Here is a 23,784-nt window from a genome sequence, read left to right as displayed (position 1 = left end):
CTTCCAGACCTTGGTTCAGATATACTTTCCCCCACCCACAGCTCCTACCTTAGTTTTTTTTTTCTGAGGCCTGATCTGCTTCATGGTTTGCTTGTATGAGATCTCCAGTAGAAAACTAAAACAACCAAACATCAACTGTTTCACAAGAATTAAATAGCAAAGCTGACAGAGCTGAGAAGTATTTCTGATGTATATTTTGCTGTCTGGAGAATAAAAATTTGGGCAAATATGCAAGACAGTGCCCTTCCTAATCACAAAGGACAGGCAGGAAGGGAATATCGCAGTCCTGATGAAGCCATGGAGCTTTTTGTGGGCATAAGAGGGGCCAGTCAAACCAGAGAGCTGTAGTGGGGTCAGGAGGGAAACCTGAACCTCACAGGCTCACCTGGTGCAGAGGCAGGGGACACAAGCATGTGGGCTGCAGGAATTAGAGGTGAGGACTAGAGAATGAAAAAAGAGTTTTGCTTTTGTTTACTCATTGTAAATTTGTTTCCAGTCTTGTAATGCAAAGCCAGATTGTTTCTGCCTGAGTAAACTCTTAACTCTGTCTTTAACCCTAAATTCCTCTGAAAGTGGAGGTTGTCCAAATGGGACTCAGATTTGGTGGCCTTTCTTCCTGGGACTCAGATTTGGTGTTGTTTTTTTTTTTTTTACTTTGAGTTAAATAATGCAAATAAAGTGCTGTGTATCGTCCCTCTCTGAGATGTTTGCACTGTCACATCTGTTCAGCTTCACAAAATACAAGGACCCTCCCTTGTCTCCCTTAGTCTGGGTGAAATGGGAAGTAGATGTTATGGCAAACAAGTTGAAGAGAACAGTGACTGTGTGTACTTGTATGTATTTTTATAAGCCCCATGCATTGGAAACTGACCCCTAGCAGTCCACAGACACACAACCAGGCAGTCTGCAAAGTTCCTAGGACACTGACATGCAACTGCAATACCTGCAAATGTAATTTAGTAATTATGTGACTGAATTTGCACTTGTAGCTACTGAAAACCTGACTTGGAAATGTGATGTTTTGTTTAATGTAGACTTATAATATATGTATAAAAAAGCCAACAACTTGAGTCTGTAACATATTTTACTAAAAGCAACTTTAAATATTTGACACTTTGCTTCTCTATGTTGTGAGCAATAGAGCTCTTTCATTCCTAAAAGAACTTTTTGGGGAAGCAAAAGTGACACCAACCACTTTGGGGATGGAGGGTTTTCATCCATCTTCTCTTTCCCTGTGTCCTACTCCATCAGCTGTGTGGGAACCAACAACGAACTCCCATAATGACACTGAGCTGGTTGTGAGTTTCTGCTGCAGCTACCATTTGGATCATAGCTATGATTTGAATCATAGAATGGCTTGGATTAGAAGGGACCCCAGGGATCATCAAGTTCCAACTCCCTTGCCAGAGGCAGGGCCACCAACCTCCAGACCTGGTACTAGACCAGGTTGCCCAGGGCCCCATCCAATCTGGCCTTGAACACCTCCAGGGACAGAGTACCCACAATCTCTCTGGGCAGCCTGTTCCAGCACCTCACCACTCTCTCTGTGAAGAACTCCCCCCTGACATACAATCTAAACCTTCCCTCCTTGATCTTAAAACCATTCCCCCTCCTTCTATCACTGTTTACCCATGTAAAAAGTTGATTCCCCTCCTGTTTATAATCCCCTTTTAAATACTGGAAGGCTGCAATGAAATCTCCTCAAAGCCTTCTCTTCTCCAGGCTAAACAAGCCCAGTTCCCTCAGCCTGTCTTCATTAGGGGAGGTGCTCCAGCCCTTTGATCATCTCTGTGGCTCTCCTCTGGACTCTCTCCAACAATCCCACATCTTTCCTGTACTGGGTGCTCCAGACCTGGACACAGTACTCCAGATGAGGCCTCACGAGGGAAAAGTAGAGAGAGACAATCACCTCCCTGGCCCTGCTAGTCATCCCTCTTCTGATGCAGCCACCAGGATACCATTGGCCTTCAAAGCAACAAGAACACACTGCTGACTCATGTTCAGTTCTTCATCCACCGGGACCCCCAGGTCTGTCTGCGCAGAGTTACACTCAAGGAGTCCTTCTCCCAGGCTGTCTACATACCTGGGGCTACTCCATCCCAATTGAAAAACCATTTGTTCACATGAGCCCACCTTTGGAGTTTGTTGAGGTCCCTCTGGATGGCGTTGCTTCCTTCTAATGTGTCAGACACACTACTGTGTTTGGTGTCATTGGCAAACTTGCTGAGGGTGCACTCAAGCCCATCATCAGTGTCATTGATGAAGATGTTGGAGAGGACTGGTCCCAAGACAGACTACTGGGAACACTGTCGCCAGCTTCAGCCTGCCATTCAACACAACTGTCTGTCTATGGCCTTCCAACCAATTCCTTATTCACCATATAGTCCATCCCTCAAATCTCTATCTCTCCAACTTAGAGACAAGGGTGTGGTGGGAGACCATGTCAAAGGCCTCGCATAAGTCAGGTAGATGACATCAGTTCTCTTTGTCTAGCAATGTTGTCACTCCATCATAGAAGACCACCAGACTGATGAGGCGAGACCTTCCCTTGGTAAAGCCATGCTGGCTGTCAACGGTTTACGGGCTGGTTCGGCCCGGTTCCGTGACTAGCAGGGCGGAGAGATCCGCAGATCCGCACCTCCGGAAAAAGGAAACAGGGGACCCAAAATAATTGAAAACAGCGGCAACGATCTGAGGGGAAACAAACTAATTTACTAAATATAGTAACAGCAAAATATAATGAGAGAGAGAGAGAGAGTGTGCGTGAAAGGTGGAAAGGTCTCACCACAACGCTAAGGTGAGAAGTGCAGTCCAGTTGAGCCGATGAAGAAAAGCAGACGGAGACGAGCAGACGGCGAAGCGCAGGCGAAGAGGAGCAGGCGAAGAAGAAGGATCAAGTGACCTTGTTGGGAGTTACATCTCCTTGCTGACCGCCAAGGCCCCTGGGGAATGTAGTTGTTCTTCTCCTCCAGACAGGCACCCGGAACTTGAGCATCCACAGTCGAACATTACATGATGTTATGATGTGGAATACAGATAACCAAAAATCATGAAACTATGACATTCCACCCCTTATTCCATATCACTACATCATGCTTAATATATATATATACACACAAAATATAAACACATGCACATACAAATCTATGTATAAACACATGGACTTACTGACTGCATTCCCCCAACATCAAATTCCCTTGTGGTATGCATTGAACATCCCCATTTTTCTGCATCACCCACCAAGTGGACCCAGGTCCCTGTGCAAAAACAGTTCTGCAAAGAGGTTTGCCCTTCCCAGAAGCTGGAAGAACCCAAACTGCCTTTCCCAACATGTTCTTTACATGTACTACAGGGACCTTATCTACCTCGACAGTATGTAGGGAGCTAGCTGGACCATCATGATTGATCGATCCTCTGGTATTGACTAACCAGGTGGCTTCTGCCAAATGCTTCTCCCAGTGCTTAAATGTTCCGCCACCCATTGCTTTCAACATGGTTTTTAACAACCCATTATAGCGTTCAATTTTACCAGAGGCTGGTGCATGATAGGGGATGTGATAAATCCACTCAATGCCATGATCTTTGGCCCAAGTATTTACAAGAGAATTTCTGAAATGAGTCCCGTTATCTGACTCAATTCTTTCTGGGGTGCCATGTCGCCACAGGACTTGTTTCTCAAGACCTAAGATGGTGTTTCGGGCAGTAGCATGGGGTACTGCATATGTTTCAAGCCATCCCGTGGTTGCCTCTACCATAGTAAGCACGTAACGCTTACCATTGCGGGATTGTGGCAAGGTGATATAATCAACCTGCCATGCTTCCCCATATTTATACTTTTGCCATGGCCCTTCTCCCCAGAGAGGTTTCATCCTCTTGGCTTGTTTAATTGTGGCGCATATGTCACAGTCATGGATAACCTGTGAAATAGCATCCATGGTTAAGTCCACCCCTCGGTCTCGAGCCCATTTGTATGTAGCATCTCTTCCTTGGTGGCCCGAGGTCTCATGGGCCCACCAAGCTAGAAATAATTCACCCTTATTTTGCCAATCCAGGTCTATTTGAGCCACCTCAATTTTGGCAGCTTGATCTACCTGATGGTTATTTTTCTGTTCTTCAGTAGCCTGAATCTTGGGCACGTGGGCAACTACATGGCGCACCTTTACAACCATATTCTTTATTCGGTCAGCAATATCTTTCCATAGCTCAGCAGCCCAAATAGGTTTACCCCTTCTTTGCCAGTTGTTCTGTTCCCACTGCTGTAACCACCCCCACAGAGCATTTGCCACCATCCATGAGTCAGTGTAAAGATAAAGCATTGGCCACCTCTCCCGTTCAGCAACATCCAAGGCCAATTGGACAGCCTTTACCTCTGCGAACTGGCTTGATTCTCCTTTCCCTTCAGTGGCCTCTGCAACTTGTCGTGTGGGGCTCCACACAGCAGCTTTCCATCTGCGATACTTCCCCACAATACGACACGATCCATCAGTGAACAGGGCATATGTCTTTTCATTTTCTGGTAGTTCATTGTATGGTGGGGCCTCTTTAGCTCGTGATACTTCTGCTGGTGTTCCAAACTTTTTGCCTTCGGGCCAGTCCATGATCGCCTCTAGGATCCCTGGACGGCTGAGGTTCCCCATCCGCGCTCGTTGCGTAATCAACGCAATCCACTTACTCCAAGTGGCATCAGTAGCATTATGGGTTGAGGGAACCTTTCCCTTGAACATCCAGTTCAGCACTGGCAGTCGAGGTGCCAAAAGGAGCTGTGTTTCAGTACCAACTACTTCGGAAGCAGCCCGAACCCCCTCATACGCAGCTAAGATCTCCTTTTCAGTTGGAGTGTAGCCCTCTTCAGACCCTCTGTACACCCGACTCCAAAATCCCAGGGGTCGGCCTCGGGTCTCTCCTGAGGCTCTTTGCCACAAACTCCAAGTGGGGCCTTTCTCTCCAGCAGCAGTGTAGAGGATGTTCTTTACATCCTGTTCTATCCGTACTGGCCCCAGGGCCACAGCACGGGCTATCTCTTGTTTAATCTGCTCAAAAGCCTGCTGCTGCTCAGGGCCCCACACAAATTCATTCTTCTTCCACGTCACCTGATAAAGGGGGCTTATAATGAGGCTGTAGTTTGGAACATGCATTCTCCAAAAACCTACTACGCCCAGAAAAGATTGTGTCTCTTTCTTATTAGTTGGTGGAGACATGGCAGTGATTTTGTCGATCACATCTGTCGGGATGTGATGACGGCCATCTTGCCACTTTACACCTAGGAACTGAATTTCCTGGGCAGGTCCTTTCACTTTGCTTCGCTTAATAGCGAAACCAGCACGCAGAAGGATCTGGATTATTTGCTCTCCTTTCTCAAAAACTTCCTTTGCTGTGTTGCCCCACACAGTGATGTCATCGATGTACTGTAAGTGCTCAGGAGCACCTCCCTGTTCCAGTGCAGCTTGGATCAACCCATGGCAAATGGTTGGGCTATGTTTCCACCCCTGGGTCAAACGATTCCAGGTATACTGGATGCCCCTCCAGGTGAAAGCAAACTGTGGCCTAGATTCTTTGGTCAAAGGAATGGAGAAAAAGGCGTTTGCAATATCAATGGTGGCATACCATTTGGCTGCTTTTGACTCCAGTTCATATTGGAGTTCTAACATGTCTGGCACAGCAGCACTCAGTGGGGGTGTGACATCATTCAGGCCACGGTAGTCTACTGTCAGCCTCCATTCTCCACTGGCTTTACGCACTGGCCATATGGGGCTGTTAAAAGGTGAGTGAGTCTTACTAATCACTCCCTGATGCTCTAGTTGACGAATCAACTTCTGAATGGGGAGCAAGGAATCCCTGTTGGTGCGGTACTGCCGCCTGTGCACCATTTTTGTAGCAATTGGTACCTGTTGCTCTTTCACTCGTAGCAACCCCACAGCAGACGGATCTTCTGATAGGCCAGGCAAAACAGACAACTGCTTAACACCTTCTGTGTCGACAGCAGCTATTCCAAAGGCCCATCGATACCCTTTGGGATCCTTAAAATATCCCCTTCTGAGGTAATCGATACCAAGTATACATGGAGCCCCTGGGCCAGTCACAATAGGGTGCTTTTGCCAGTCTCTACTAGTGAGGCTGATTTCGGCCTCCAACATAGTCAGCTCTTGGGAACCCCCAGTCACCCCATGAATACAAATTGATTTTGTCCCTTGGTGACTCGAGGGCATTAGAGTGCACTGTGCACCGGTATCCACCAGGGCCTTATATTTCCATGATTCTGATGTGCCAGGCCATCTAACCCACACAGTCCAATAAACTCTATTATCCCTTTCCCCCCCCTGGCTGGGGGCAGGGCCCCTCTATTTGTTACCTCTGTTGTCTGCAGCAACTGGAGCAATCACCTTTTTGGAGAAGTTCACCTTGGTGGTTGATTTGTCTTGTAATTCTTGTACCCATGCTTGAAGTGCAGGAGTAGGTTGTTTATGCCAATTCTTCATATCTTCTCCATGGTCACATAGGTAATGCCACAAGGCAAAACATGATGTAGTCTTACTGTTGTCACTTGCTCGAGCAGGAGGACGTCTTCTTTTGATAGCTGAGACATTGGATGACACTGGCTGGGAGGAAATCAAGTTGATCAGCCCCTCCAGTAGGCTGTTTTGGGAGTTCTGTTCCCCACTGGATGTATCTGTTACCACCATGGATTCATCAGCATCAGGCACTATTGATAGTTTGTCTATTATATCTTCTTGTTTGTTTTCCATTCTGTCCAGCTTTTCAGCTACTTTTGTAATGGCTGAAACACAAGCTCGTAGAGGGCTTAAATGTAACTCAAAGTCTTGAAGTTTATTAACCAATTCATTTATAAGGGGTCTTCTTTCTCCTCTGCCATACATTGCTGCAAATGTACTGGCGTACCTTTCTGGTGCAGTCTTTGTGAATATATGCCACATATTTGGTGTACACCTGACTCTCTCAGGATCATGCTCTTGGTCTGGCTCATCAGGAATGAAATCAGGGCTATGTAGCGCTTCCACCACAGCATATTCTCTTAGATAACGGATGCCTTCTTCCATATCAGTCCATTTCTTTTTCTCAGGCATCAGATCGTCTTTGAAGGGGTATCTTTCTTTTACAGCTAACAACATCCGCTTCCAGAGGGTAAAGGCCTGGTTCTGGCATGTACTAATGCCTCTGTCAATGGCTGAGTCCCTAGCAATGCCACCCAGCTGGTGAGCTTCTCTACTATCTAGCCACACACTGTTGGCCCCATTGTCCCAGCATCGAAGTAACCAGGTGGCAATAGGCTCATTTGGGTGACGTGAAAAGTCTTTTCTCAGACTTCGAATTTCATTCATTTTCAGAGATCGATCAACAATGGTAACAATATCTTGCTCGCCTCTTACTCTTTCAGGACTTCTTGGTGCCCTTATAGGCGTTGGTGACCGTGGCCTTACTGAGGGTCCCTCTCCTGGACTTGGGGGTGCTTCTCCTAGATCTCGGAGCCACTCCTCTGGACCTCTTTGCTCCTCTTTCTTCTCTTCTAACTGAGTTGAGATTCGTTTTGTTTTCCGTCCTCTTACAGGGGCAACTGACATCAGTTGTGGTGCCTCCTGTGGTTGATCAGGTTGGTCAGTCTCAATGCTCTCATCCTCCAGCTCAGCTTGGAGTCTGTCTCGTTCGATTATGAGAGTATCTAGCTCAGATTGGAGGGTGTCTCGCTCAGTTTGGAGGACGTGCCATTCGGACTTAAGGATGTCTTGCTGGGATTGAAGACTGTTGAGTTTGGATTGCAGGGAGTCTCTTTCGATTCGGAGGGCATCTCTCTCAGATTGGAGGTCTTTTCTCTCGACCAGGAGACTTTCTTGCTCACTTTGTACTTTTTCCCTGAGACTCTCCCTTTCAGCTCTCAGACACTCTCTCTCTCTCTCTGGGATGCTATTGAATAAGGCCCGATAAGCATTAGCCAGGCCCCAAATCATTTGTGCCTCCTCAGATCTGCCTGAGCCGCAACATTCCTGTCTCAAATATCTGTTTAAGCTCCCAGGGTCTTTCAGGTGTTCAGGAGTAAAGTTCCATGACACCGAAGATTTCCATCTGTCTAAAGTCTCTCCCAGGCCTCTCCACACTCCCTGCCACTCAGTGTCCTCTGGTTTTGGGGAGGGCTTCCTCAAAATATAATAAATACTAATACTGAGTGAAATGATGAGCACTACATTCAGGGAGATTAACAACGCGATCGGGTGAACATTCAAAAACTGCATAATGGATTCAAAGGAGAGACTGGAAACCTGCTTAAAAATCCCAAGTATTGTAATATTAGCAGCTCCCTCTGGAGTTGTATGCCACATTGTATGCAGATACCAGATAAACATTTCCATCAGTGTTTTCAATCGATTGTATATACCTATAGCTCCATAGAGCAAAGTGGCAAACTTGATTAAGGCCCAGTATGTTTTGAGCATTAAAAAAGAAGAAACGGTGGCATGCAGTCCCTTGAAAGGCAGTTTTAGAAGAGAAAACATTTATTTTTTTTTTTCTTCCTTTTTCTTTACAGAAGCAAGATAGCAAAGCTCAAAGTTTACAAATATCCTAGAATATTGGCAGTCCGCTTGGACTTTTCAAGGTCAAGTTTTCAGAGAACACCGGTGAAAAAGATAAACTTTCCCAACGAAGCTCTCCGAGAGCAGAGAGAGAGATTAGTTCTAAGAAACTAAATAGCAGCTCATTGCCCGCATTCTCCACCAAGAATGTCAACGGTTTACGGGCTGGTTCAGCCCAGTTCCGTGACTAGCAGGGCGGAGAGATCCGCAGATCCGCACCTCCGGAAAAAGGAAACAGGGGACCCAAAATAATTGAAAACAGCGGCAACGATCTGAGGGGAAACAAACTAATTTACTAAATATAGTAAAGCAAAATATAATGAGAGAGAGAGAGAGAGTGTGCGTGAAAGGTGGAAAGGTCTCACCACAACGCTGAGGTGAGAAGTGCAGTCCAGTTGAGCCGATGAAGAAAAGCAGACGGAGACGAGCAGACGGCGAAGCGCAGGCGAAGAGGAGCAGGCGAAGAAGAAGGATCAAGTGACCTTGTTGGGAGTTACATCTCCTTGCTGACCGCAAAGGCCCCTGGGGAATGTAGTTGTTCTTCTCCTCCAGACAGGCACCCGGAACTTGAGCATCCACAGTCGAACATTACATGATGTTATGATGTGGAATACAGATAACCAAAAATCATGAAACTATGACACTGGCTGTCTTGGATCACTTGCTCAACCCTCATGGCCTTAACATGTGTTCTAGGAAGATCTGTTCCATGATCTTCCCAGGCACAGATGTAAGACTCACTGGCCTGTAGTTCCCTAGTTCTCCTTCCTCCCTTTCTTGTAAATGGGAATGATGTTTCCTTTTTTAAAGTTGTCAACAATTTACGGGCTGGTTCAGCCCAGTTCCATGACTAGTCGGGCGGAGGGATTTTGCAAAATCCACGCCTCCAGAAAAGGGAAACAGGGAACCCCAAAATAATTAAAAACGGTGGCAACGATCTGAGGAGAAACAAACTAATTTACTAAATATGGTATCAGAATGCAAGATAGCACACTATAATACAATGTAATTAGAATTGAAGCTAATAAATCAAATATAATGAGAGAGAGAATGTCCAAAAGGCGGATAGGCCTCACCACAATGCTGAGTGAGATACACAATCCAGTTGAGCAGCAGGGAGACAGGAGGAGAGTTGACAAAGAAGAGCAGATGAAGAAGAGCACAGCAGATGATCTTGCCAGGAGTCATATCTCCTCTCTGACCACAAGGCCCCCTGGGGAATGTAGTTCTTCTTCTCCTCTGGGCAGGCACCTGGAACTTGAGCATTAAAAGTTAAACTCCCAGTGCACTACATGATGTTGTGATGAAGAATACCAAACACCAAAAATCAAAAACAAAACCATGACAGAAGTCCTCGATGACTTCTCCCAACAGCCACGACTGTTCAAATATGATTGATTATGGCTCAGCAACCACATCAGCCAGCTCATTTGGGACCCTGGGAATGAGTATGCCAGTTTCTCCCCAGTAAGGCAAAATGTAATGTAAGTCCTGTGAAAATTGTTCTTCTCCCATTTAGACAACATTCTTTAGAGAGAAATCTGTAGCTCTTCCCTGTCCCTATAACTTATGAATAGAAAAAGGAAAAATAAACATATTTCAGTGACCTGGATATGGGCCTCACTGGAAGAATCTAAAATGCTTCTGTGGCCTCAAGAAAAATTTTCACTTCATGTCTTTGGACTTCTTAACACACCACCAAAAGCACTCAACGTTGGAAAAGTAAAATCTCTTAATGGAAATATTACAGATTTGTAATTTGCTTAGGCATCACTTTCTGCAAAAAGATTTCTTACTATTCTAAGGAAATGAAAAACATGTGTTTTGTGTTCGTACAAAAAGCACAGTTGTTGGCAGAGAAAGTCCAGTAAATAACAAGGGTGTTATAGCAAACGTCTTCGTGTTATTTTAAGAGTGTTTGGGAGTAAGGACACTCTGCTCTGCTGAAGGCCATCACAGACCTACATGGACGAGAAATTTAGCTTGAAGTATAATGGCTAACATATTCAATATTAAATAAATAATAAAACTGGTTTATCTTTAAGATGGACTTTACTTTGAGCTTCACTTCTGTTTCCATTTACATAATGGTAATTTCCTTGTCATCAGTGCTGTACTCCAGAAGGTGCAAATCAGAACAAAACCTTTCACTGGCCACATTTAAGTACTATAGATCATTAAATCATTAAATCATTAAACCAGAGATCCTTGCAGAGAGACATTAACTTCACATTGCCCAGCTTGCTAAATGGTAGGGGGGCTAAATTAACTTTTTTACCTAAAATAGTAAATGTTTTTATGTGGCCACCACTAGGTCTGCAACCAAAAGACTCAGCTTTTGTGGTGCTGGAATGTGGGAACATCTCTGTGCTTATAGGATTTCTTTAGCAGATATTAAAACTTAAAATTTTAGTTGACATCTCTGAGTGACTGATGCACAGTGTATTGCTGATAAGGTTGTAAAGCAAAAACATAGAATTGTGCACTCTGAGTTAGGTTTTCAAATACATTAAAATGTGCTAGATGAGTTCGTGTGTATAGAATCAGCTTTTTTTTTTTTTTTTTTTTTTTTTTTTCCCTGTTATTAAATCCATTAATTCTCTGTGAAACAATTCCAAGTACATCCTGCCCACCATTAAACAGCTCTGTGGAGGAAGAGACTTTTACATTGTGATAAGTGATTTAAGGTGTAAATTTCTCAAGAAAACCAGGGTATTCAAAATGTTTCAAGCACCCACATTAAAAAAATCACAATCCTTAATTTTATCTGGGTACCAGCATCTCAAAATGCAGTCATCTAAAGTCATCATTTTGTAATTACAAACTTGGTTTCAATTCTTTACAAACTAAAATTGTGTTTTTTATATCTGAAACTGAATCACTTTGCAAAGTTTCAGTGTGCCTAGATCAGTGGTTTGGGTTTGGTCTGGGATAAAGAAGTGGCTCTGCTGAAAGGCTTGGAAAACAACTGTAACATGCCCAATGTCAGAGTGTTGGTGAGGATCCAGATTTGTGATTCTGGCTCCTATCTAGTTTAAACCCTCCACTTGATGAATTTTCTCAGAATTACAAAGGCTGGACACTAAATATGATGGTGGTTAAGCCTGAAAAGCAAAATAAATATTTTAACCAGGAAGAGCTTATATTCATCATATAAGTTTTAAAATGACTTCTGTCATTTTTAAGTTTCTGAAGAGAATGTTGCTGTGTCAGAGAAATGAGCCAAGCAAAGAACTGCACTGTATCTCTAATAAAAGCTTTCTGACAACTGAAAATCACCTCAAGTGGAAATTACTTAACTAATATTCTGAGCTAACAGTGAGCAAGTTCATGTCAGACAGTTAATGGTTTTAACACCACCTTGTTTGCTTGTCTGCCCAGCCCCACACTTTCTACAGTGCCTGCCCACGCTGCTCTGACCATAAGTTCCCCAGTTCTCAGGCGCACAGTGCCTGGCCGAAGCCACATGGGACGAGCTGACCGACGGCATGAACTTTTCACGGTGGTTTCTGTGATGTCTGGACCCTCTGGAATGTGAAAGTTTCCTGTTTCACCAATGTACCATGACTTGCGTTTTGGGCAGAGAAACATGTAAACATAATTAGGGGGCTGGCAGCTAAAATTCCTTTTTAAAACACAGTCAAGCTCCGTGGCTTGCTTTTCTATTTTATTTGGGACAGATTAGTCTGATGCTGCTCAAGACAAGCTTGCCTATTGCCTAAAGAATTTGGGAGTTTTCCAACAGACTGTCTAAGAGTTGTGTGTGCCTATCGGTCCAGAGAAAAGGTGAAGAAAAGATATTATAATTTTCACAAGATGAGCAAAGGGTTGTGAGCTATCTTAAGAGATTGTGTGTCCTTTAACTTTCTTGTTTTTCCTCCTAAGCACACAGCTTTTAAATTCCCACCGGCAGCAGAGTCCAGGCTTTTGTAAATCAAAAACTGTGTCTATTTCCCAGCCAAGTTTTGGGATGAGAATTATAAGCCTGGTCTGGCAACTTTTTCTGTCTCTGTCAATACTGCAGTTGCCTATGACAAGCTGAACTGTAAGGCTACCAAATTATTGACCACTTATAGGGTATGCATGAGAAGATGAAGAGACTTAGGGGCCCTAGGGAAAGGAAAAGGGAACTGCTAAGGTCTGTGGCTAAAGGCCACAGACAGCCACAGCTGTAGTTAAACAAACACTGTTACCTAATTGTGCTAGAAACTAGCTAGACAAGGAATTCCTTTTTCTCCACAATCAGGTAGGAAACGCAAAGTTCTGGTGTTGCTGACTTGTATGCAATATGAGAACACTGTAACTTGTAAGGATGCTAAAAGTAGTTCTCTAAGGCCAGTGTCTGGAACTAAATAAGAATTTACTGCTCTGCCTGTGATGGGGGAGGAGTATCACAGACAGATTGATTTCAATGCTTGTGGAATTTCTGTTTATGAAGCCTGTGATTGCATTGAATGGACAGAGAGGTTTTTCCAAATAGCTTTTCCAGAATACCAAGGAAGGGCTTTTGAAAATTAATGTGCATGATGAGGGTATACTAATTTATCTTCAGCACAGCACTGCTGGCCGGGATCTGGAATCCAGCCTACAAGAAACTCTTCACACCCAGCACCAGTAATATACATCAACACTCATGGAAAACAGAGGAATGACCTTCCCTCATTTCTTCTTTTGTAGCATAACCCCCTTATAGTTCTATATATAGAAATGCCTTGTCAACTCTGTTTTACTTAGTTTTAAAATCCACGTTCTCCTTTCCATTTGTAAATTCTATACTTGTACTACGCCTGCATCGCTGGGTCTTAATGTAGATCAACTCCATCTTGCTTGTTAATTTGTGACTCTGTACTGTTACTGGCAATGGCTAAGGTTTTTTTTGCCAAGCAGCTGGACAACAACCTTTCATTCTACATCAGTTTTTGCATTGCTTCAGTCTGTACTAACCTAGGTTGTAGAAGATCATACTCACCCTTACACAGGGAGCTTGCCCAAGAACTTCTCCAGGGCAGTGCATGCAGTGACAGCAGGTGTCCTGTAAAGTCATAGATAAGCTGTAGGAAAAAAAAACAAAAGATCTGTAAAATTGGTTAAGGAGTGTTGATCTTATTCTTTTGCTATAGTAGTATTATTTTCTTTAAGTACCTCCAAAAAGAAGGAATGAAAAAAAATCAAAGGAGGAAAAAGAAGAAATTGGACAATGGGGAATACAAATATAGAAAGAAAATACAAGGAGCAACAGAGAAAAGCTATCAAGTAGCATCAAAGAAGAAAAATTTGAAAAGCAGCAAAACAGCAACAAGAAACAAGAAATGTTGAATCTGTGCTCAGATCACTTGTAGAGTGAGTTGCCGTTTATATTTCAGTATTACTTTTTCCTTGACATCCTGAAAACAAGTTTTCACACCAATTTCATTATATATTTTCAATGTTAGCTGAATACAGTTATACACACAAACAAGCAGCAATAAATTTCTGTTTATGCATGCACATGAAAAAAATATTTCTTGTTCATTTTCTGCTTTTGCTGACCTTCCTAAATGTTAGTAAGGTCAGAAAATATAAGCAGAAAATTTTTCAATATTCTCCTCTCCCCTCCTCTGTTCCTCTGAACTACAAATTTTCATGTAAAGCTTAGGGTGATTTTGCTGTGTTTATAAATCAAAGATACACAAAGCTTAAAAATACACAGGCAGCATCTTTGAGGATAGAATTTCACATCATTTCTACATTTCCTCAGCAATAAGGCCAGCATAAAGAGTTCCCATTACACACTCCAGCCTGGAACTTGGGCTTGTAGCTCACAGGTTCCTCAGCCGAACTAATATAATTGCTTACGAGGCCACATTGTACAGATTTTTTTTAATGGTATTTACAAAAATGGTATGGTAAAAGTCTCCCTGGTTTTCAGAAGGCAGAACATTTTTTTTTCCACTCCAGTGTAGTGTTCTTATTGAAGAATAACCTTTGTATTTTAATAACTGACTCAGATCTGTGATATTATTAGCTCATCATTAGCTTCAAACATACTCTCCTCACTTCATCTTCTCCTCTCAGGCCACTACCAGTCTGTAAAACCTTGTACTAGCCACAGAAGACACTTTTGTTTGAGGCTATGCTGTTTCATTGACTCAACAGATGAATTTTCTGATGCTTCCCTTAGCTGATATTCCATCCATTCTGAATAGCTATCTATCCAGTGCTAAAACTTAAGAAAATCATGATCTAGATGTATACTTCTGAGAAACTTTTTTTTTTTTGACAGAAAAAGAAACTACATTTGCGTGAATATTCTAATGCAGTAGGAGAAGTTTTCCAGGGTTATCTGTTTTTACTCACACATTTTCATTATTGTTTTAAAACACATTTACAGAGCATTCATAACGTGATTTCTAAGTTATCACGTATTCCTGTCTCCTAGATCATAACTCTTCTAAGACAGCAGAGGCTGGGGTGGAGGAATAGAGGCCAAATGGAAAGGACAAGGACTTGAACCCCACAGAGCTGAGTTAATCACAGTACATGAATAGCAATGATTTCATCAGTGACCTCGGTATGAACATGAAGTTTCCATTCAAAATCAGCTTTGGAGACATGTGAGTTTATAAATACAAAACTAGCTATCTTGTTCATATCAGCAGTCCTGTGCATGGCTTTTCCTCCTATTTAAGTCTTATTCATGATTTTCCATGTTAATCCTGTTTAAGGGTAAAGAATGTTACTGTATCTTTATCCATCTGTCACTGTTAAAATGCTATACCTTTTATAGTTTTGGGGAATCATAAAAAAGAGATAAAGATCTACAACAATAAAGTACGATGAGTGGATTTTTATGGCTATTAGTTACTACTTTGAGCATTCCATCACATCATAGGTGTAGTCTGTGCCACAGAATTTCCCTCAGCTAATCTCTCCCCCATCTAAGCACAACCCCCCTAGAAAGGCACCCAGCTCTTCCTGACAGCTCCCGCAGAGCTGGAGCCGAATTCCAGGGGCCGGTAATGACTGTGCTCTAACACTCCACCACATCGGCCTCAGATATTAATGTAATGTAATGTAATGTAATTTACAGCCACTCAGAACTCTTTCATTGGCAGAGCTATGTAAAGAAGGCTTAATATAAATGTATCAGTTCCAAATGCCTAAAAACACACTTGTATGTAAGGTCAGCTACAGCTACCTGATGAACTGGCCAGAGAAGATCGTGGCAAAATTTTCTGTCCGGCCCTGGAAATTCTGCTGTCCACTCTGGCTTGTTAGACAGTGGGAATTTATCACCAGCCTTGGGATATTTTTCACATCTTTTGACCTTTAGGGAATGCTCATGGGTGTACTTCTGCTTTCCTAGATAATTAATGGTGGAAGTGAGGAGATCTGGGCTCTGGGAAGGGAGTATAGTTTTCTGCAGTGATGGATTGGATAAACAGATTAATTGTTAGATAAAAGCTTTCTTTTTTCTTTGTAGGAGTTTGTCTACTCCTACAATGTAATGACTTTCATTGTACTCAGTTTTTTGTTTTTTGTTTTTTGTTTTTTTGTTTTTGTTTTTTTTGTTTTGTTTTGTTTTTTAATAAATCTAGGTATATTCATTAAAATATGGCCTTTAAAAAAGGCTCATCTATGATCAACAGCCTTAGAAAAACTGAATCACACTACAATGGTAGTGTTCCCTGACATGGTGCTTGAGAAGAAATGATCGGTGAGTAGCTAAAGAGTGGAGACGAGAAGCAGAGTATTAAAATCAGAGTGGAAGAAACTGAGACAAACAGAGAAAAGAAAACACAGGTTGCGGAAAAGAGCAAAGAGATGACAGGGGGCTGTAAAGGAAAAAAAATCCAGACAGGGAGCAAATGGAACAAAGACAAAAGGGAGTGAGAAGGAGAGAAGGAATGGGAAAAACTTATTCCATCAATTACTGTCATTATTAATGGAAATGTCTTTAAAAATTGGATAGATGAATGATCCTCTCAAAAATGTACATGTGTTCCATGGGAAGATGAATACAGGCCATTTCTTTGCATGTGTAGCTATGAAGCCTAAATTGTCCTCTGATCACTGAAGGGAACTGTCAGCATAAATGATATTTAATGGCTGCTCTTGACATTAGAAATGATTGCCTACACGCTTGATTTATAACCTCAATGGGATAGTCTAAGAAAGAATCTTATGCACTGAATTTTCAATTTAATAGACATTGCTCCAACATTCAGTATAAATGTTCTTCATATATTCTTTCTTCTATGAATTTCATCTCATCTCAGAGCAGTAGAATCTTAGGTCAGGTTCGTAAAGTTTAAATTAACTTAAATTGGTCTTATTGATTAGCTAATCTATAAAGTCTCAACCTGCCACTACCTGGAGGTTTGATGAGAAGTATTTGCTTGCTTTTTTACACCTTTAGATCACTTGGGCAGGAAAGAGGAACATTTTATATTAATACGTGTTCATGAAGTAAAAAGATTGAGGAATATGATTATTTGTTGCAATATTTTCAATTAGTTGTAATACACATGTAGTTATAGATTTTACCTATTTGTCTGATATTTAGCCACTTCAGTCCTTTTTCATATCTGTAAACCATTTTGTTTTAGTAGAAACATTTGCGTGAGAATAAGCTATCTGAGTAAGTAAATGTTTCCAGGTTTGGCCCCTAACTGTGTTTGGTATGGTTATCAACACTGGCCATCTGTGTTTTTTCATTTTAATTCCATAAATGAATGCCTTTCCTTTGAGAATTTAAAGGACCAGGAAGTAGCTATAAACTTCTTTTGCAGCTCCAGACCAAATACTCCAACAATTATTAGCTGATGGGATACAGAGTAAAAAGATTTTTTTTTTTTACTCTGTAATTTATAAGTATAATTTCTTCTTGCTAAGTATAATATCTCTGGTGCAAAGATGTGGCTTACTTAACCGTGGGATTAACCAGTTTTTACCTGGATTCTTGTGGTGCAACCTAAACAAACAGCAAGTATGTAATCAGATAAGTAGCTCTGCATTAAATATTCAAGAATATTAGGGTTTTTAGTAACTTTTATTTTGTTTTACAGACTCTAAATTCCAAGCCTGTATTTTGCAACTGGTAATTAAAGGGAATTAAAAACCCACAACGAATGAAAAGCAGCAGTCCAATCTGCCATCTATACTGGTATGGCTGGAATGCTGGTAAGAATATATTCATCATCTTATGATTCAGCACTTACTCAGCTTTTGTTAACTCTCCCATAATTAGTTTCAATACTGAGATAAGACCTAAGGATCCAATCACCAGACTGGTTTTAAAATTACTGTGAGCTGTAACTGCGTAAATGAAAGTAGATCTGGCTCCAGGACCAGACACCTACTTACCATTAGCTTAAGGAAAGCATATGGATAGATTATTACTTAAAAAGCGAGTCTAGCGGTGAAAATGTGATTGAATCACTTTAAAGGAACTTCATGTATAAACAACATTTATGTATAAATAAGTGCTATAAATATAAATTAAAATTCAACTATTATATTAGATCCAACTGGCAAAAAAATTAAGATTTTTCTCAGAGTTCTTAATTAATAAACATTTTTGTTAAATATAAAAAAGTCTGTGTTAGTGAACAGAATTTCCATATAAAGAATGAAGCTCAGAAAGCCAAATGCTGTGTTAATGCTTTTACGTTGAAACTCAGCAAAAATTGACAATATCCTGAATGAAAGAGATTGTTCTCTAACTGTCCATAAGAGGAAAAATGGGGAAAAGATGAATTATATCATTTTGTTTTCTAGTGAATCATGAAACCATGCCTAGTAGACCAATGCTTCGTTGGATATCAGTTGTACAGAGCAATACATGTTTGTAGATTAGATTATCCTAAATATTGTTGGCAATCTAACTCTGTCATGAATTGAACTAGAACTTAGATTCAATTTAATTTGATGCAGTTTTTACACCTTGATACATTTATTATGCATCCCACTTCTTGTAGGCAGATAGGAGATTTGGACAGGCATTTGCCTGAATAATGAGATAGAAAGGCTAACCCAGTCCTAATTCCTAAATCAAGTTAAAGGAAATAAATTTAAAGTAAGTCGGGAAAGTTTATGTCTATGTCAACATTTTGGTTTGATGTTTTTTGGTGTTAATCTTTCATCATGTTGGTTTGATTTGCAGAGCAGCTTTGGTGCATATGAATTAAACACAGAAAGATTTCCATTCCAGATTCCCATTAAACATGCTTTGCCTCTTTAGGGGGTTATGTAGGTCTAAACCAACAACCTGTATTTTAAATGTTTTTGAAACCCCCGTGATGGGGGCACTTTGCCCAGAAGACAAAACTGAATGTGCCTGAAGGAAAAACTCACAGCTGTGTACAGTGTAAATCCAGGAGCCTTGTCTGCAGCTGTTCTGATCCTCTCTTGCACCAAATAGCTTGGAGAAGCAGGCACACTTTATTTTCAGACTGGTGTGGAAGATGTCTCTTCCTGAGACCTTCTATTCATTTGTGTAATGTGCATTTCCGACTGAGGAGAAAAGGTATAGTTTGGCGTACTCTAAAAGATACTAGAAGAAAGCTCAGTTTCTGGGACCATGAGAATAGCACTGGCACCAAATGATGTTAATGAAGGCAGAGGTTGAGAGAAGTTCAAAAGCAGAACAATTGCTCTGTCTGAAATAAAAACAAAAACAAAAATGAAAATGAAATTCAAAGCCAAGACTGCCATTCGCAAGGAAATTTCTGATTCTGTTACATTAATAGAGTTTTTCAAAGCAAATGGACTGCAGATGCAATGCTGCAGACAAATCTCACAACGCATAAAACACATTAAAGGAGTAAGTTAGTATCAGAGACTTTTGTCTTCACCTATAGGCACCTGATTGCAATTGCTTACTTTGCAATCTTTGCTTACTGCAATCTTTGAAAAACAGATTTTTCCAGATACAATTACTGTGAATGTCATTTCACCTTGCAGGTTTCTTCATATACAAACTGGAATTACAACTTGCAGGGAAGCAGTGCAAAACATATGCAGGATTCAGGAATTAGTATTGACACATAATTTAAGAGTGACTGCATATATCTATAAGTGATGGGCTTTGAGATTAGCAAAACTCGCTGGAAACTTCATGAGATAAAGAAAAAGGCATATGAAACTTATTCCAGTATTCAGAATAGCAGAGGCTAAGATATTCCAGCAGGCATTAACTTCTGGAAACAGAACAGATATAGGTCTAGCAGAAAATATAAATATATTCAAAGATAGTGAGGCACTGACCCGGCTGCCCAGAACAGTTAGAGGTGTTCAAGCCAGGCTGGATGGAGCCTGAGCAACGTGATATGATGGGAGACAGCAAGCCCACAGCAGAGGGTTGGAACTGCATGATCTTTCAGGTCCCTTCCAACCTAAACCATCCTATAATTCCATGAGTCAGATGCAAAGATTTTAGCATCTTTACTTGAAATATTTGCAATGAATAAATGTAATATATCACTTAGGAATCAAGTACTACTACGGAGCTACGGGTAGCTCCACTGCAAAAATTACTGCAGATTATGGAGGACAAAAAGTGGCTTATTTGATAAAGAAGGAAAAGGAAAAGGCACCTAGTTCTCCTCATTACAGTGACAGAAAGTGAAAGTTTACAACACATTATATCACCTCTCATATACACAGATGAACATCTTAAGACTTTTGAATTTTCAGAAAAAATCAAACAACTCTTGTTTTCAGAAATGATTGCAGAAACAAAAGCTGACAAAATACAGTAAAACTTATTTTAAGGTATTTGGTATTTACCTAGCTCCAACAAGCACTGGCTGCCTAATGGTGGTAGAAAAAATGTTTGCTGTATCCATCTGTCTCCATGCTTCAGTACCCAACTGCAAGCATACTTTTGTTATTCAATTACTTAAAATGGAATTGACAACATCCTTACTACTAATACTTATGCATTATTTATTTACAAAATATATTTTTGTGTTTTAAAATTTCAGAATAAATTCTGAATGGCAGGCACATACCCAAGTAAACTATTCCATCTTAACTATTTTTCTGTGATTTATTATTACATTTTATTGTAAAAAGTTCCATTCCTACTAGTAATACTTTTAGCCTGAAGCTATAGTTTCTTGGCTTTTATTTTAAATGCATTTAAATTTAATTAATAAAGTATAGCCATATCTCTCAGTAGTTATATTTTTCCTTCCAAGGCAGCAGAAGGAAATAACTAGCAACTGACTAGAAACAAATGTTTTTTTATATTTAATGATGTTTATTCAATCTGAAAGCCAAAGGAAGTGGAAGCAGCACCAGACTGTCAGCTGGGCTCTCACAGTCATTGCCTACAAGAAGAGACTCCTGTGCCTAGGACAAAAGCTAACAGGATCCAGAGTCTGGCTTTTTAGAGGTAGATGCTGCTAGACTTTTTCACATCTTTCCTGAATAATCAGGAACCCTTTCTAGAAAACTGTTCTGTTCACATTTCTTGTACTGAAGTTCAAATTCAGGGAAAGTGGAAGAACTGGTATGAGTAAATCTAAAGAGATTTTTGTGCACCGATCAGCTACACTAAGACACTCCAAGGTGTTGCTAGCTTCTAGGAACTCTGTGTTCTACCCATTCTAACAACACGTCATATCAAGGTGCTTGCTGATTAGTGTGTACATGCACAGTTTGTCACCTCTCAGCACGAACTTCGTCTGGCTTAAATCTGAGCACATCTAATGTGGCATCAAATCAATACAGCTACAACATGGTGTTCACATGCACAATGAGTACATTGCTGGGTATTCCTTACATTCCGCTTCCAGATTAACAGCTAATGCACTCTGGAAAGTCTCCAATCCTGCAGTGGATTGTTGTTCCCCTCCCACAGTCTTGGCCATTCATTTTGTTGAGTCCTTTTGAATCATCAGCTCCCAAATTCTTACCAATTATAAAGAAAATGTCTGCTTCTTGAGCGTCTTCAGTCCCAGTTGCCACCTATCCAAACAGAGAATGAATGATTCACATAACAATTCCTGGGATACAAAACTCTCCTCTCCTCTATACCACAGACTCTGTTTGGTGGGACAGCCAGATCTATCTGTCTGCCCAGATCTTCACTTGCAAGGGAAAGAGAAGCAGAGGAAGAAATTTTAATGTTTCCTAGGAAAGATTTATGGTATGGTTGGCATAATGGGAAAACAAAATATGGGTCTGTGGTGAGAGCACATTGGGACTTTTATTGCATGTATTCCTCTGACTTGGAAAGAAGGGTAAGATTTGGCCTGGACTGGGTAATCAACCCACAACGGGTCATGAAAGATGGATGAGCGTTAGGGAAGGATAAGGCGGGAATCATCCAGCTGGTGACCACCATGACCTTTTGACATAATCCCTGTGCAGGATGCGATCCTGTGAGTCATTTCAGGGCAGCAAAGATATTTTGCCCTGAAGGCAAAAGGAACTTGCATAAGAGACTGAGTCTACTTTGATGGTAGGCCATGAAATGTCTGAAGCTGAACATGGAAGTGCCAGTGCATGTGCATAATATAAAACTGTGAGAGTCTAGAAGTGTCAGCCATTACACTGCACTGATGAGCAATGTTCCACGTTGCAAAATTCCGCTGGACTAAAGATATCACTTTAAAAATGTATGATCTTTTTCTATGAGTACAATGAGTTTATAACAGTTCAGATTTGCAGAGATTATCTTTGGCTTTTTTTAACCCTGTTGTGTCAAACCTAGATCTCATCAGTTCATTAAATTCTCCCCTTGCGCCCACATTTACAATCTTCTATATACAACTGCATTCCTCTGTGATGTTTTGACTTGTCACATTGTCTAAGAACTGGTACAATATATCAAAGATTGATCAAAGATTTTCTCTCACTGCTTTGTTTCCTACATATGTGGTGATAATTGGGTGCTTCATTTGTAGAAGCCCTTGTGCAAAGCCTCTCTGTTGAAGTAGGACTGCATAGGATTTATATATCTGTCCTTCTACAAAGTGCAGAAATCTCCAAGCTTGCATATTAGATCAGAGTCTTAACCTTGGATCCCATCCCACTTAACAACTCCTTGCTATTTTATCCTTATGATCCAGCATGTACACCATAGCCATCTTTGAGAAGAAAAAAGGAAGGTATGATGCTCATTTATACCAACTCCAGCAGAGGTAGGTTCTTTGAATGCACCACTTATGAATCAGATCCAAAAAAACTGTTGGTTTGATTTCAGAGATACAAGGGAAAGCTGCTGCTTTTTCTATTTTTTCTTTCTGCGAAGTTAGGTTGTTACTATACACAGCAAAAGAAAGACCTTAATGCCTCAAAAGAAATGAAGAATCATAGCATTCAATTATGGCATGATAGTCTCTGTATCAGTGAAAGGTTTTTTACAAACAAAATAAATAATAGACTTTTGTTTCCTGTGAGACAAAACTTTAACTATGACAATGAAGATGGAACGCTTATATGATTTTGTACCTCCACAATAAAATCAGCACTACAAATTGTGTCACAGAAATATAGCATGGGATAGAGCTGAAGTGTCAGCTTGCCCAGCAAATTAAGAAATCCCGTAGGGAGCAAAGACATAAAAATCAGCAATTTGAAATGCCATTTGCAAGGTGCTTGGTTTCTCTGTAATGCAAATAGACATATAAAATATGCAGGAATGTGGTTTTCTTCGGTTTGAATGGGAAGAGGAAATTGATTTACGAATCTTGAATGGAAGAGAAACTTTACAGCAAGAGAATAGACAAAGCAACTCTCGGCATGGTGTGGAGTATATATGCAGTACAACTGCCCCTGCCTGTGGGAACTGCTTTGACTTTTGTACTATTACAACATAACCAAAATGCTCTCCAGCATAATTGAATACTAGGGCTTTACTCTTTAGTGATCTTCAGATTAGTATAATCTTTGTGGTTATTCTTGGGCAACTGGCCTTTCAGGACTTTCAGTGATGGGCCTTCAAAGAGCCTTTTATATTTGCCAAGAGTTTGAAGCCAGCTCTCTTCAAGGTGTGTTCTGCCTGGCTTCCAGTAGTTTGGTAGTTTCACAGAGATGTTGCAGGATTGTCAGCCCTCGAGTGTGCAGAGAAGTCTCTGGGGTTACAGATCATGGGAAGGAAGATGTTTCTTCATGTGTGATCTTGGTTTCCAACTGTTCCTGGATTATCTGCAGTGTTGAGCAATGAGAAGAAAACATGTGGAAGAAAGAAACAGAAAAATCTGAGCAAGCC

General features: G+C 41.0%; 1 protein-coding gene and 1 long non-coding RNA gene across 2 annotated transcripts; both read right to left on the bottom strand.

Annotated features, from left to right (window-relative positions):
* Nucleotides 1–2,608: 2,608 nt before the first annotated feature.
* On the bottom strand, nt 2,609–9,402 carry LOC149913129 (uncharacterized). The gene is made up of 2 exons (XM_090132368.1): nt 6,350–9,402; nt 2,609–2,986 (listed from the first exon to the last, which is right to left on the bottom strand). The coding sequence occupies exons 1-2, from the start codon at nt 8,502–8,504 to the stop codon at nt 2,793–2,795; spliced, it is 2,349 nt and encodes a 782-aa protein (XP_089988494.1). The 5' UTR covers nt 8,505–9,402; the 3' UTR covers nt 2,609–2,792.
* Nucleotides 9,403–9,526: 124 nt separating this feature from the next.
* Nucleotides 9,527–19,221, bottom strand: LOC149913128 (uncharacterized). Its single transcript, XR_016462240.1, has 3 exons — nt 18,918–19,221; nt 13,552–13,633; nt 9,527–9,839 (listed from the first exon to the last, which is right to left on the bottom strand). It is a non-coding gene; the product is annotated as an uncharacterized LOC149913128 (long non-coding RNA).
* Nucleotides 19,222–23,784: the final 4,563 nt, after the last annotated feature.

The sequence above is a fragment of the Phasianus colchicus genome, chromosome Z (assembly GCF_987193195.1).
Source record: "Phasianus colchicus chromosome Z, bPhaCol1.hap1.1, whole genome shotgun sequence".
In the NCBI taxonomy this organism is placed as follows: domain Eukaryota; kingdom Metazoa; phylum Chordata; class Aves; order Galliformes; family Phasianidae; genus Phasianus; species Phasianus colchicus.
Note: the sequence above shows the minus strand (reverse complement) of the source record. Positions and strands in the feature narration are given on the sequence as shown.

Excerpts from the sequence above, each read along its gene's own strand:
- LOC149913129 (XM_090132368.1), bottom strand. The coding sequence starts at position 8,504 with ATGTTTTCTCTTCTAAAACTGCCTTTCAAGGGACTGCATGCCACCGTT. Across the intron at positions 2,987-6,349 it reads AGTTGCTGCAGACAACAGAG|TTCCGGGTGCCTGTCTGGAG; the intron begins GTAACAAATAGA and ends TGGATGCTCAAG.